The sequence below is a fragment of the Melospiza georgiana genome, chromosome 13, assembly GCF_028018845.1.
Source record: "Melospiza georgiana isolate bMelGeo1 chromosome 13, bMelGeo1.pri, whole genome shotgun sequence".
In the NCBI taxonomy this organism is placed as follows: domain Eukaryota; kingdom Metazoa; phylum Chordata; class Aves; order Passeriformes; family Passerellidae; genus Melospiza; species Melospiza georgiana.
The window spans coordinates 7423817-7439330 of NC_080442.1; the positions used below are offsets into that span (position 1 = coordinate 7423817).

Below are 15514 nucleotides of genomic sequence, written 5' to 3' on the forward strand. Positions count from 1 at the left end.
TACTGCATAGAAATAGCTTCCTCTCAGCTTAACTTCTTCAGAGTTATTCTTACAACAGTCTTTGAAACAGAATTCTCAATCTGAAACTCATATTTAAATGAGATATTCTGATAGGGTGACCAAAGTATATAGCAAATACATGCAGGGGGAAATCTTCTGGTGGGCTGTTCTGAGGTCTTCTAATTTTTGCTTTGGTCAAATTGTTAAGATTTTATTGTTTTGCAGAAAACATGAACATCAGACTATCTGGCTTACTCAGTATAAATCTGAATTTAACAGAGATCCATTTTAAACATTTCCTACAGTTTTAGAGGTGAACACTATGCAGGAAACCTGGGCAATGTTTTGTGATAAGCAGCTCCTCCAAACCAACACAAGCCAGAAGAAGAAATGAAACCAGTTCTCACTTAGGCCAACACTTGACCTTCTTGACCAAGAATACCCAGGACTGAAGGAAAATTGCTTAGCATAGCCTGTGGGGAAGGGAGGAAGTACTGTGGTAGTTGTCATTTCAAGGAGCTGAGGCAAGGTCCCCCTCCCAGAGCAGCACAAGTGCTGAGGCTGGCAGGAGCTCTGGGGGTCAGGAGCGCAGCCCTGCTCGCTCAGAGCAGCTGTCAAACACAATCAGGAGCCACGGCCCGTTCACATCAGAGACAGCCCTCCCTGCCACCCCAGCACCTCCCCTGACCACTGCAGGGAGATTGGAAATGCAATGGGATCCATACTGATGCTTTAAAAAAAAAAAAAAAAAAGGGAATGTTCCTAGTTCCTCTGTTCCTCTACTCATTAGGAGATGGGGAAAGATTTTTTTTTTTAAATAAATAAAAAGAACCAACCAGTAAAAACTCTGAAATCCATTTTTGCAAAGTCATTCCAAAAGGCATGAGTCTGTGTCTTTTCCAGCCTTAACCTCCAACCTTTACTTCATGACATTTGCCACTCTTGCTCTTGCCCTAAGTATTCCAGTGTTTGACATTTTCACCAGACCCTGAATTTCAAAGCAGCCTGACTTCTACAATAATATAAAGTTAGTGTGTAAGCACTATAGTAGATACTCAAGCTATAGTAAATCTCAAGCTGTGCAACACACTCTGAAGAAGTTTTCTGATCTATACTGTGTTTGGGTAAGCATTTTTTTATTTGTAAAATAATGATTAAAAACCAAAGCAATACAAAACCATAACCCTCTTTAACCATTGGCCCAATCAAATGAAACATCTGTTTAGAATTTTATAATTGTTCCTCAGTCTTCCAAAAGAAAATAAAAATAGATGTCATTAGTTCAGCTCATTGATTTTTCTGCCTGTTTGAACCAATTGAGAAAAAATATTGATTAGGACTGATCCTTTCCTAAGGGCATCTGATAAAGAAAGGAATACAAAAATACCACTGAGGATAGCAGAACAGCTTTGTATTATCAGCATCAAGCTCCTCCTGTCCAAGTGCCCGAGGTCCCTGTGCAGAGGCAGATCACTTACACACGTGGCTAGGGGCATTCTCCACAGAGAACCTGCACCCTCACTCTGAACCTCATCTGCCAAGCATGCATCCAATTACCAAAGAATAATCAATGACTGGTTATTCTCTCAATGCTTGGCCAAGTCCTTGTCTGTATTACCATTGTAAATAAACAGGCATCACTCCTAAAAACTTGCCTCTTTGGATTTTATAATGCATATATCCAGTTTTAAGATACACAAAAAGTTATTTAAAGCAATGTTCTCCCTAAGCAATAAGTGTTCAATAACTTTAAAAAATAAAAAGGAAAAAAAATGGCTTTTATTACAATCAACTACGAACACAGCAAGCCTGATTCAGAAGTGAAAAGAGAAAAAGATGTGAACATGACTGCTTTACTTTTGAGATTTATCCCTTTCAGAGAAGCCAAGAACAGTTTTGACAGCCTCAGGGGAAATAGCATGGCCTGACCCAAATAGGAAAGGCTTTCACAAGGGCCACTATCTCAACAAATGCTTTAAAGGGTCACTTTCCTAAAGAGTATTCTCATAAAATGAAATGCAGGAGGTGTCTATTCAATCACTGTATGGATGAGGTGGGGGAAAAGAATCATATCTATATATTGGGGTGGATTTATGCACCTTTGTCACAGGAAACAAGTAACTTTGCACTGCAGCTGCATTTTCGTGCAGGCAAAGTTTGCTTCCATTCAAACTAACAAGCCAATCAGCCATATGCTTATATCAAAATTATATGCCTGAGATAAAAAGAAGGTCCTCAGTGAACTTATTTTAAAATGGTTTTTTAATTGATTCTTTCAAATAATTTAAGCATAAAAGTAAAAAATAGTTTGACTAATTCCTACGTTTTCTTCTCTCCAGCCCAGCCCTTTGACTCTGCAGATACAATTTGATGCCAAAACACTGCTCTGCCTTCAATGAACTTCTAGGACACCAGCCAGCAGAATTTTAATACATTGGTAAACATTTCTTTGATTTTACTTTGATATTTAAAAAAAAAAAAAAAAAGTGGACAAGTAAAGGCCACAGATGTCCTTACATAATATTCCTTGCAGCTCTCAAATGTTTAGGCTCTATGCAAACAGGAAAGCCAAGCTGTCCTGGAAAGCACACAAACAGTTTGAACAAACACACTCCATACACTGCCTATATACAGGTTTTTTTTACCTATTCAAAAATGTATTTGCCATAGGCTGGTAGCCTTGTGCTTCCTGGTCTAAATCTTGTCCATGTTCTTTTCTTAAATGCAAACATTGGCAAACACTTCTAAGAATTCAAATTTTCCCAGCATAGCCATAGCCAAACTATGTGATAGTTTCATCCAAATACAACTGTGTGCCTTTACATTATTCATTATTTTCTATCAAAAGAATAATATGGTTGAGAATAAAAGCATTAGCCCATTATATGCAACTGATTATGACAGGCCTATTATGCTGGCATAATAAGGCAGTCTGCTTTGGCAGTGAAATGAGAGCTGCAACTCACCAACTGCAAACTTAGATCTTGAAAACCTCCCCAACAGTCAACTAGATTTGACTAGATTTTATTTTCCTATTTTTTTTGCAGTAGCTTCCATTTCATGAAATTTTTGCTTTCAATCCTAGCAGTCAGGCTGTACCTATTTAAAGCAGAAAAACTAGAAGTAAAAAACAAATAAAAAGTACTTGAGTTTTCAGTTAAAAATTGTGAGCTTGAGTACTTTACTTTTACAAAATAATGTAATGCAACACCATTCATCTCAATCAAATCCCTCCATTATCCCGCCACAGTCGCTGACAAACTCACTTGGCATCTCTCTATTCCTCAGAATTACACAGAGCAGATGGCAAGTGCATTCCTTGCCTTACTGTAAACTTGAAATGTTGCCCTGGGTAGAGCACAAGTTTCATGTGCATGTCCTTTTTACTCAGTGAGCTGTTTGGATGACTTACAGCATGGATAGAACATGTGTCAGGATTGCATGTCTTGCCTTATAGATAAACCTGACAATCTGCATAAGCTGGCTTAAAAGAACATAACAAAACAGAAAAGTCAAAGTCTGGTAAACTTGCAAAATCCCCCAGCAAAGTTGTATATTTTGTTATGGTGTTTCCAAGGGAAAACCCAGCACAACACTAAAACATGAATAATTGCTCTGAAATCCTAGTCCAGTGGAGAGGTTAGGGCTGCAAAAAGACCATTCACTTGAGTTCCACGTCATGCAGTTCAAGCCAAAAATATAACTAAGATATAAAGGGTTGAATTTCACTTTACTCAAGTCTCCAGTCTTTGGAAACTGTAATGAATATGCACTCCAAAATAGGAGCTGAATTTGGAAAAAAACACTGACATATGATGTAAATTCATTTTAAATTTAAATTTTAGAGATATGTTTGCAATTATCAGCATGTTGTTAAAGAATCTCATCCTGAGAATATCATCAAATAGTAATGTGAAATACAGTGTTACCATTTTGAGAACAAAGGGACTCTGAATGAGTAATCAATAGCAACTGGCAGAAAATGAGGCATTAATTATGATCCTCTCTAGTGTTTTGTCTCAAACAACATTTCATTAAATATATTGTGCTAACCTGTACATCTTCAAGCCATTACCAATAGATTTGATCAGATACATTTTTGGTCTGTTTCAGGAGGAGGAAAATACCAGAATTAGAAAACCAAAACAACATCTAAAGTGTTATATGATAACTTGAGCTTTTTTTCCTTGATCAATTTAAAGGAAATCAGGGGTTGCCAATAAAACATCTCAGGAGAGGATCCTCTAACAACATGTTGATAATTGCAAACATATTCCTCATTTAAAAAAAAATACTTAGGTCTTATAATCTCAGTGTAGTCTCTTGAAAATTTAATTATCATCTCCTATACCTAAAGTATCATGCAGGTTTGAGAAGATAATGACAGTCATCCATCAACTGCATCCTGCCAGTGTAATCAGGCTAATCTTGCTCACTGGATTTAAAACCAGCTACCTAGGGTACTAAATACTGAAGTGATGCAACATCATAAACAAAATTACATTTAGCTTTACTGTCTTTCCAATTAATGGTAACTCCAGTGAAGATCAGATTATCAATATATATTCTCTTTTTATGCCAAAGCTTTTCCAGATCACCAAGAGCTGCTTATTCATGTGTGCACCTAAGCAGAGGCTGCTACTGTGGCAAATTCTGTTCATGTGTAAATATACTGGGACTGAGCACAGGGACAGAGGAGAGAGAAGAAAGGAGTTGATTCAGAATTACATATATGGGGGTTTTTTAGCCATGAGGAGAGCAAAGATTAAATGCAAAGGGAAGAAATCATTTTGTATTCTTTTTGCATCTAAATGTCTTTAAAGGCCCTGATTAACACAAATATTGTGAAGAGTCCCTTCCTTCTCTTCTGCAATATTGTCTCCCCTGCACTGATGCTGCATATTGGCAAGACTACAAATTCAGTTTTACGCCTCTAAAGCAGCACCCTGCTGATGTTGTGTCCAATCCCCGAGGTTATGCTGCCTCAGTTTGTCTTCCTTCATCCCCCCGGGCAAGGGATTTTTGCCTTGCTGACTGAATTCTAGGAAGGCATTACTAAGCATTGTGATTCCAGGTCAGGCACCCCTCCCTTTGCCTTTGAATCTTTTTGCTACATTATGAAAACAGTAATTTGAACAGCTTCCTTTCTGTGATTATACAAAAGCCTCTTTCTGGAAAATTCTAAAATTTTACAAGAGAAGTTGCTGAGTGGTTATTCATCTAGTTTTTAATTTTTATGGTACCACCCTCCTTGCTTTCCTTTATGATTACATGATACTAGCATGAGGAGTCAATATTAAAGGATTTTATGCTGAGCCTTATTTACAGAAGTTAGACTATAAAGGATATTATAAAACAAACTATATTTGCATCTGTTCCTTAGTTCTCAAAGTATTCTCTGCATTTTCAGCAAAATTATTTTAAAATATTTCAGACCATTAGTAGATCATTTAATGTATATAGTATGGAAGCTGTACATCTCCTCTCGCACACAACCAAGAGAAAAATCTTGCTCTAAGAACCAAGTCAGAAAATTATTAACATGATGAGGGTATGTTAATTAGCAACCAGTTAATTGTTAGGACTTAACATGGAGAACCCAAATGTTTTCACATATGATCAAGGGAGAGCTCAGTTCAGTACTAGGGTGCTAGGAAATGGCCAGGAGATATCCTAGGCTATAATCCCCTCTCCTGAATAAATGTTATCCTTCTCTCCCTGCTCTTCAGAAACCTGTGCCAGCAGGAGCACCGGTGTCTGGAAAAGCACTCCAGAACACAGCTGAAACCAAAACAAGCTGCATGGTTTAGTTCCATGGAGGAGCAATGTAAATGCCAAATCTTGTGCTTCCTCCCAGCCCTGCCTCAGTGGCCGGGCTGTGCTGTCCCAGCCGGCCCAGGAAGCAGAGCCCAGAACAGGCTGCCCACAGCACCAATTCCCCCTGCCCAGTGCTGCCCAGAACAGGCTGCCCACAGCACCAACTCCCCCTGCCCAGAACAGGCTGCCCACAGCACCAACTCCCCCTGCCCAGAACAGGCTGCCCACAGCACCAACTCCCCCTGCCCAGAACAGGCTGCCCACAGCACTCACTCCCCTCCCCAGTCCTGATCAGGGCCTCTGTTCTTCTTGACACCAGCTATTTGTGCTTTTGTGAAGTCTGGGAAAGGACTTTCTCTACCTATTAATTCCAAAAGGAAGGTAAATGGGGGCTTAACATACTAGAGTAATTACAGACAAAAGGAATGCACACTTCAAGAAAATCCAAAGGGCAATCTAGCTCATTCAGATAAGCAGACATGGCTGGGAGTACAGAGCTGAGCTAATATTTTCCCCATCCTCCACTAATACCATAAATTTGTAATTGAGAAGCACCGAACTCTGAGGCAGTCAGAACAGCTGGACACAAATAGTAATTCACCAAAGAAGTTTTACCTGCACTCTGTGCTGTAGCATATTTTTCCTTCCTTATGCAGCAATATGCATATTAGTTTACAGAATACCCATAACCTTAAATACAATCAAAAATAAACAAAAAAATTAAGGTGGCAAGGAAATTTGCCAAGCCTAAATAGTGTGAGAAAGAGAAGGGCAAAGACAAGAAACTGTTTGCTTGGTAAAGGCATTGAAAATTATTCCTTACAGAGCTGCTCTTCCTTTATAAATAGCATCCCTCCTCCAACTATAACAAATTCCTAACACCTGCTACCCGCTTCATTCCAGGGGGAATGTCTTCCCTGATTAACTTCAGGTGGTCACCTCCAGCACTGGAAAAAGAAATCTAGCCTGTGCCCCATACATTTTTACTTTCTAAAAAGGTTTTGCAGACTCCTTATCTGCTGAGTGACAGGAGATATTTTCCCAATAACACGATAAGTAACTCACTTCTAATAAATCATGATGAAAAGAAAGTTAATATTGCTTGATTCTACTTGAGAAGTAAAATAAAGCAAAATAAACTAAAGTTCAGACATTCCATCTGCCCTTAAACTATATATTCCTCTCCCCATCCCAATCTTTCAGGATGGTATCAGCTGGCAGAATCCAGAGTCACTGCTTCAGTTAACATTGTGTCAGCCTTTCCTTCAGCAGCTGCATTTCTTAGAGATTGATAGCTCAGCTGTAAAAATCTGCTTCAGGGAGACACCTGATATCAAAAGTGTCAGAGAAGGGGAGATTAAAAAGAGAGAATTTACAAAATAAAACCAGTTTTTCAGCTTTAAAGTTATATTGGTATTGAAATCCCCACACATGTACAAGCCTTAAATTTTTTTTATACTTCCATAATTCAGTATTACTTGGATTTAAGGAGGCATCATGTTCTCTGTTCTGCTTCTAAAACTATGTGAGGAAGGAAGAAAAGCAACTGGTGCCACTGCTTGTAGCCTTTGTAAAGCCCCACTCATCAGAAAGGTGCAGAAAATGATGTAATTTTCTGCCTCATTGGAAAGATCCATCTAAAGCATCTTTAGACACACACTAGCAGTGAGGAGGAAAAGCTTTCTGGCTGTTCATGGACACTGGCTGGCAGAAATCCTGGCAAAGCATCCCAGGAACAACTGCAGTGCCAGGCTGCCACACTGCTCCTGCAGCCTGAGGAGGATTTATCTGTGTGCCTTTGCACCCATCTGAACAACAAGCACCTGGGAAAACACCCTGTGCCACAAAGCCCTTTTTCTAGTCTAACTCTTACATTTTAAGCAACATCCCAGCTGTCAAATGCCACTAAAATCTTGCTCTACCCCACTATTCACAATCACTCATCTCTTTCACTGTTGTCACTTCTGAGGTTTTTGTCCTCACAAAACTTGTATTTCCAATTACATTTTTCATATTCTTCTCCACTTTTCCATTTTTGTCAGGAAATCCAGTTTCTGCTTCCCACACACATTTTGCACATCCTTATAACCTAACACTCACATTTTTGTCTGTGTGCTTAATCTTAGTGCTGCTTAATGTTACTTGATGCTTTATTAAAAACACTAAAATCAATCTTCTCCATTACACCAAATACCTATCTTAGTTATATAATTTATATAACTGTATAAATTAAAAGTATTATATAAACAATAATTTACATAATCGTTAATATATAAATGAATATTTATTTTAGCAAAAATTAATTATTATGTATTGATTTATTTTTAAATATGATTTATTAATATTATTTAATATGTTTCGGAACATATTAAAAATACATTTAGGTTGGTGCTATTTTCTGGTATCCATACTCTTGTTTTAACTTTTGCTTGTAATACCAGCCAGTCATACAAAAAAGTTGCCATTTTTGCTTATGCACAATACAAATGAGCTTTTATGTTCTCCCTAGACAGCTCAAATTTCTGGAGTTATAACCTTATTACACTTCCTCAGCTATTAGAGAGTGAGCTCTGAGATAACTACTTGCCCCAACAATGCAGGATTGCTCTTTAGGTTTGAATTCTGTTCAAGCTGCTTTAAAGTCTCTTTAAATTTTAAAGAGGCAAATTACTGACTATGCAAAGACAAAGTAACATACACTTGCAGTCATTTCTTTTGCTGAAGTGATCATCTGTTAAATTGCCCAAGAAATTGATGCTAAAGGCATTTTTTGGGTTTATTTCAGAAGTTCTTAGAGTGTTTGTTCAGAAACAAATTTTTTTACACAAAAATAAAACAAACTTTTTAGTCTGTAAGGATGTAACAGCTAACAAATGGAGTCTAACATGCTGCCATTTTATTCTTTAACAAATAGCTAAATTTGCAAGCAACAAGATGCAAACCTTTAAAGTTCCATGTTAAATTGTCAAGAAAGAAGAAACTGGTAAATTCTGAAAAGTTGTCTGAAATCATGTCTTAATCTGTTTACTTGGAGTGTATCCCCATAAGGAGCACTAAGTGTGGTGCTAATGTGCATAAAATGTTACTGAGATACTGCAAAACTCAGGCTAATTTAATAAAGCCTGATGTGCCTTAAATCATGCTGCAATGATGCAATAATATGCTGCTAAATGAGTCACCCCACATTAGCTTCATGGCAACAGCAGAGTTGATGGCTATTGAAGGGAAAATGGGGTAGAAATATTACTGCAAATATTGATGGAGCAGCTTTCTATTGGATTTTTCTCATCCAAGAAAAAGCTGCCTTATTTATTGTGTATTACCGACATACACAAAACCTATATAATAGTAGCAGCAAAGATGACTTAGAAATCCATCTGCCACTAAATAAAATCTATGTAGAGTACACAGCATCATATAGATCATCCATATGCCTTCTGTGTAATGCTATACTATTCATGCAATATGTATATACATCATGTACTATAGTGTATATTTTATAAATTATTTTATATATATATATATATGATTGTACATAGTCTAAGTGAAATGTATTTACTAAATTCAATCCATAGCTCCTTCCAGCACTCATATATTCTACAGTTTTACCAGCAGCAGCTTTTTCTAAATGGGTTTTATAAGTTCTGAAGTGTCCCATCATCATGTAGACCACAGAGATTAATGAGTAACAAAAATGGAGTAAATTAAGAGAGGACTCTTTATAAAAAGCTACACTTTAAACCACAAGTGCTGAATAGCTCTTTAGTTCCTGCCCAGCATCCATTACATTCAGCACTGGATTCTCCTCCTTTCCCACACACAGGATACAGTGCAGACTTCAAATGATTATGAAGGGAGGAAAAATGTTATCTCCACATGTCAAAAAATCCATCATGTCTATTTTTCACGCATGATTGTTTAGAATGAAAATAGAACATTAAAGGGGATGGTCACCAGCAATTTCCTATGCTGAGCCTGGTGATGCAAAGGGGGAGAGACTGTGCCAGGCAATGAGAACAGGCAACGTGAGGCCAAAGAAACATCCCCCCCAATTCCCCAGGGCACTCTCAGGCTCCTGGGGATAAAGTTACCTTCTGGGAAGACCCACACCAACAATTAGAAGAATTAGTCTAACAGCTACACATGTACTGCACATTTATCTCAATTTCACTTTAAAAATAGTGCAGACCCCTGGCTTTCTTTGAGCTCAGAGCTGTCAAACCAATGTGCAGTGACAGCTTGGGACCTTTTTGATGATATTGGAAATGGGAATAGTGAATTCAATATCTGAAGTCTAATCTTGTTTCTTTCACATAAGCTACTGTTTGCAGTACAAAACCACACAAATGTGAAGAAAACCCTTTTTATAACAAGAAGCTTTCTGAAAATTTAACCTTTATCTAATTTACAATTTGTGAAAAGTTGCCATTCCCAAAACTGCAATTACATGGCCAACAGGAATGGTGGAGTTCCCCACAAAAATCACAAGCCACCACCCTCCCTTCAATTCAAAGACACAAAAGGAGACTTTTTGTCAAGTCACGTAGCATTGCATTTCATTCTGACAGCTAAACAGAGTTTTTAGTATTTCTTCTAAAAGCTGTCAATTCTTCCTCCAGGTAAAAATTTTTTACATTCATCTAAATCAGCTCTGCATAAGCCTTAATTTGTCATCTTAACCATCCACTTAGAGTCTATATACTTTTGGATGTTCCTTTTTGGCTTGTTTAAAACACCTGATGGAGAGAAAACCTGAAAACCTGCACTTCTTGCTAATAAAATATTTGTAAATTAGCCATATTTATATTCTTGTGACTAAATGTTACAGTGAATCAGATTCTATTACCTAAGTCACTCAGGTTCCTAAGCTACATTGAAAATCAATCACACTTCACTCCTACAGCCTAAATATAAAGCCTGTAGGTAGCAAACAGTCCCTACAAATCACTGCTTAGATTATTTTCAGTAAAAGGTGAGAATGATACTAAGACTCTGAAATATTGCAGCTTACAGTAGTCTTGAAAATTTTCTTTGCAGCCTTCTGTAAACTCAAAGTAAAAATTAAAACTCCTCACACTTCCACACTAGGTTATTAATACCTTTTACAACAGCAACATAAGGAAAGGAGGTAGGAGAAGGATGGATTCAAGTGAATTTGGAGAAGTTAGATATTTTCAATTTATCTATACCAAATAACAAACTCAGGAGACTGACTAGCTCTTGCCATTTTACCATTTCAGAAACTTTAGCCACTGCTTTTGAAGAACTCATGGTTCAGAGCAGAGACCAGAAAAGAGTGGGGTTAGTTGGTTTCAGAGAGGAAGAAAAGTAGTGGCTTGTAATTCCTCAAAAACCTAAATTTCCTTGTTTTTTTTTTTAATAATACTGTCAGAAATAGACTGCAAATGTCAGAAGATAATGAAGAAGTGATACCAATTCAGCTGGAATACCCTATATAAAATAAATTTCTTTCTCAGATTGCATAATACATGTTTAAATAAGGCTTTTACCACTTCCACATTTACAGGTGAACTAAGGAACCAAGGACAACTAAAAGAAGTGCTGAATACAGAGAGAAGCTGATTAAAAACAGCTAAGAGTTTATGATCAACAGTGGGTGAATGTATTAGCTGAGACTTTGCAGGCCTCTGTTTTGGGCATCATTCCACCTCTTAATTAGTGACTTGGATGAAAAATGAAGACTACATTTACTGAACTCACAAAGCAAATAACCCATAAGGATCTACAAATGCCGTGCAAGCCTGGAATACAAAATTGCACTGACAAATTTAGAGATGGTAGAAGCAATGCGTTCAAAAGTAAATACATTTTTCTACATGGAACCTGTAAACTGAAAAACACAGGGTGAGGAATAGCAAGCTAATATCCCATTACCATAAAAGGTATTGGGAAATTTTTGATCACCATAATTCAAATATGTATAAGAAACTGGATATTTGTTAGGAAAACAGGCAAGTACTACCCAACATAACATTCACAGTACTGTCTGAAAGATCCAGGAAATGTCTTTTTGCCATGGTGGTAAGGCCCTAGGTGAAAAACTGACCTCATTTAAAGCACGAGAATTCCCTAGAGTTGTGAACCTACTGGAGAACATTCAGAGCAGAGCATAATAAGCTTTTCTACCAACATTTCAGTCTGAGATAGATCCTGTTACACAGCCACTGTTAAAATATACCTGCACTGTACACACCTAGGTCAAAATTAACTCCAGCTATATCTTATCTTTTCTAAGGACTCCTTATCATCTTCATCATCTAATGGTTTTTCCAGCCCCTACAGGCTTAAAAGAGAGTAGATCCATGTCCACTGGCTGTAAGACAAGAGTTAGCTACTTCAATTACAGTGATGTTTAGATAAGGGACCAGGGAAACTTTCTTAAAGTAATTACACTTCAGTAGTTGAAAACAAAACCCAGGGTGGTCATGCAGCCTCTTCCATCTCTGGACTTTTTTGAGAACTGACCCCATGAAGCCTCTGTCAGGGACATGGCAGCTGATTCCTCATTTAGATTGTAATCACCTCTCATGGTCACTTTGGACATTCTCTATGACAGATTTCAAACACTGTGGCTGCGATGAGAGCTGTATTTTAAGCACTACTATGCATTCAAACAAACAAGCAAACAAATCAAAAAGATTCAGAAATCCCAGTACAATCCAAGCTAAATGAATTCGAATGCTGTCAGATTTACCTGACAAAACCAAACTAAAGTCCAAACTGTAACTTATCACATGAATTTACTTGGAATTAAACTTTAATGGAAAGTTAACTCTATGTTCATTTTTTATTTTCCTGAATAGAGAACTAATACAGATTTACCTACAGTAACATTTTCCCCTCGTACTAAAAATTTTAAGGGAGATGAAATAGTCAGAAGCTTATCAAAGGGATACATGACTTTTTGTTCTGTGTTAATAGAAACAAACATGTATAAGATTGTAGGGTTAAAAAGCAATATGTAAAAAATTATTATTAAACAGTACTAGATAGAAACAATCCTAAATACACAGAGATATAAAAGGATTTTTCTCACTGAGAAACTGAACAACAGAAATTATACTCATTACTGCAAAGCAGAGTGGAAATTTTGCAAAGTTCACATAAAACCATTTCCCAATACAAAGCATTTATTTAATGAAAGAGTAATGTGGAAATTAATTTGATTCCAAAGTAATGCCAAATTTAAGTTATTATATTTAAATAGAGTACATACAGAGTTATTTCAACAATAGTAACTACACTAATACAATGTTTTACTGTTTGGACTGGCAGTAATGTGAAGCCCATAACTCTCAGGTAAAGAGCTATACTGCTTTTTGGGAGAATGTTGCTGAAAGCTCACCCATACAGCTACAAATGGGTCTTTGTTTGCCACATCTGCGTTGCAGAGAAGTAGTAAAGGCTGTGAGAATGATCCTTTCTTAATAGGGGAAGCACTGCCACATGGTGCTGCCCATTCACACTTCCCAAGCTACTAGTTAAAGACTGAAAACCAAGATGTCAAACTCATATGCTAGATGTTAGAAAGATACTTCTGAAAATATCAGCTCAAAGGAAATAGTCAACCTACAGTAAAATTAAAAAATTATTCCTCTTTGAGAAAATAAACATAAATTAATTTCTTAGAATTATAAACATACTAGTTATTTAAATCGTTATCAACAGACACTGAATGTAATCACATGCTAATTATACTTTTTAAGCAGTCAAACTTCCTGTGCATTCAAAACAAACTTTTAAACAATGATCAAAGTATTCTTAGTCTGGCTCATTAAAATAGCATGAAGAATATCATCACTCTGAAATGAAGAAACTCCGTACTTACTTGACAGCCAGGCAAGCCTGTATCCCTACCATACAGTGGAAACGGACCTCTGTCAGAGGTTTTTCCTAAAAGAGAAAGAAATTTAAAAATTGGTTATTTTTAAAATCCCCTAGACATCCACATCAGTTGTCCTTTTATGCAATTCAGAAAATCTATTAGCATCGTAATAAATTTACAAACATTAAGTTGCATGAATAAAATCAGGTTTTTATATCTGTGTTTAACATGTTCAAACAACACTACAATGATAGATTACATATTTACCTAATTAAATTCCTTTTGTAACCAGTCAGATACTATAAAATATTCCTATTCAGTATGTTTAAATACAAAAGGCAAAATTCCATTTTATTTCCATTATTAACAAGCAAAGGTAGAGATACTTTTAGACATTTCTCCTTCCTACATGAAAGTAACACTTAGCTGGCATCCATCTTAGACAATTAATATACTGAGCAACAAAATCAAACCACATGAAAATCAAACAAAAATCTCATTTAAAACACTAAAACTCACCCTTAAACCACAGCTGATTTATTCAGCTCTTGGCACTCACCCCTAAATCTCTTTTTGTTTCATGTACAGATCAGCAGGCACAAAACTCAAGCAATACAACTGGGCAAGACAGCAAATGCAATTTTTGTGGGTAAGCAGCACATAGAGAACATGGAGCAGAGGCTGCCTTCTGATGTTGCTGCCTCAGGTCACAAGACATTAGCAATGGGTTTGGCAGCTCCAGAAAATCTACTTAGTGCTGTATTTGTTAGGTATGCCACCAAAATGGCATGTTTGTATATGAAAACTCAGTGTGCAGCTTCTCCAGTAGAGCTCAGAAGTTTATCAAGCTATACTTTGAAAAAAATCTTTAACAGAAGCCCACGGAACAATGCCAAGCATCAGACACTCATCAAGTTTGTGTGTAACAAAAAGCACCAAGTGCCTGCCCTAATTACAGCACAGTTAGGGCTTAGAAAAACCCTGTACCACCACTCAGAGCCTTATCCAAAGGCAAGCATTAATTAAGCAGATCTACCCATTTGAAAATGAATGCTATCTCACCCAACTAGGCACTCCCTTTGCAAATGATGTGTGTGTTATCCTGTCCTAATAAGAAGAAAAAGTAGCCTCTTTCACATTCCCATTTCAGTGATAAATAGCTCCGTGTTATTGCAATTGCACTTCAAGAATAGGACTTCCTTTGCTTTTTCTGATTTTTCTCTCTTACTGCTAGAAGTCCCTAAATACAATTTCATAAGAGGAAAATCTAAAGTATGCTTTCTGTTCATTTTAAAAGTGCATCTTGTGTAAGCAGGGAGGAAGAGGAAGTCTGAATCTCATGGAACAACATCTCTGCAAGGTTATCATCATGATAGCTACCAATGGTATGGTCAACAATAGTTTGCTTGAAAAATGGCAGCTCTGCTGTAACAAAGGGAGAAAAAAAGTTAACATTTTTCTGCTGAAGCAATTTGCTTCTAACAATCTATCAAGCACCAAGCAAATAAAATACCTAGCATGCAAAATTATAAGTAGTAGGATGAATCATGCTGTTCATTTTAAACCAGACTCAGCACTTTCTTTCCAGAAAATGAGAATCTCATATCACATGATAAACAACTTTGACTGAAGCATGCAGTATTCCAGGCAGGCTTTAAAACAAATATTTGTACAAGAGTCAATTACAGAGGCTAGAAAAATTATGATTTAAATTATGGTTTGTGTAGCAAGCAAGAAATTGTTAGATAAGAATGCATAAAATCGTGTTATTTAAATGTTATAATTTTTAAAGTATGGCAGATTCATATTAAAGGAGAAAAGCTTACTCCAACAGCCCAACCTAAAGTAAAT

General features: G+C 36.8%; 1 protein-coding gene across 7 annotated transcripts in view; it reads right to left on the minus strand.

The window, feature by feature from the left end:
• TCF12 (transcription factor 12) overlaps positions 1-15514 on the minus strand; it is a 160771-nt gene that overhangs the window by 56246 nt on the left and 89011 nt on the right. For all 7 annotated transcript variants that reach the window (XM_058033676.1, XM_058033678.1, XM_058033677.1 and 4 more), the window contains exon 7: positions 13667-13731. In XM_058033676.1, coding sequence (XP_057889659.1) covers positions 13667-13731 — 65 coding nt within the window. The remainder of the gene's footprint in view (positions 1-13666; positions 13732-15514) is intronic.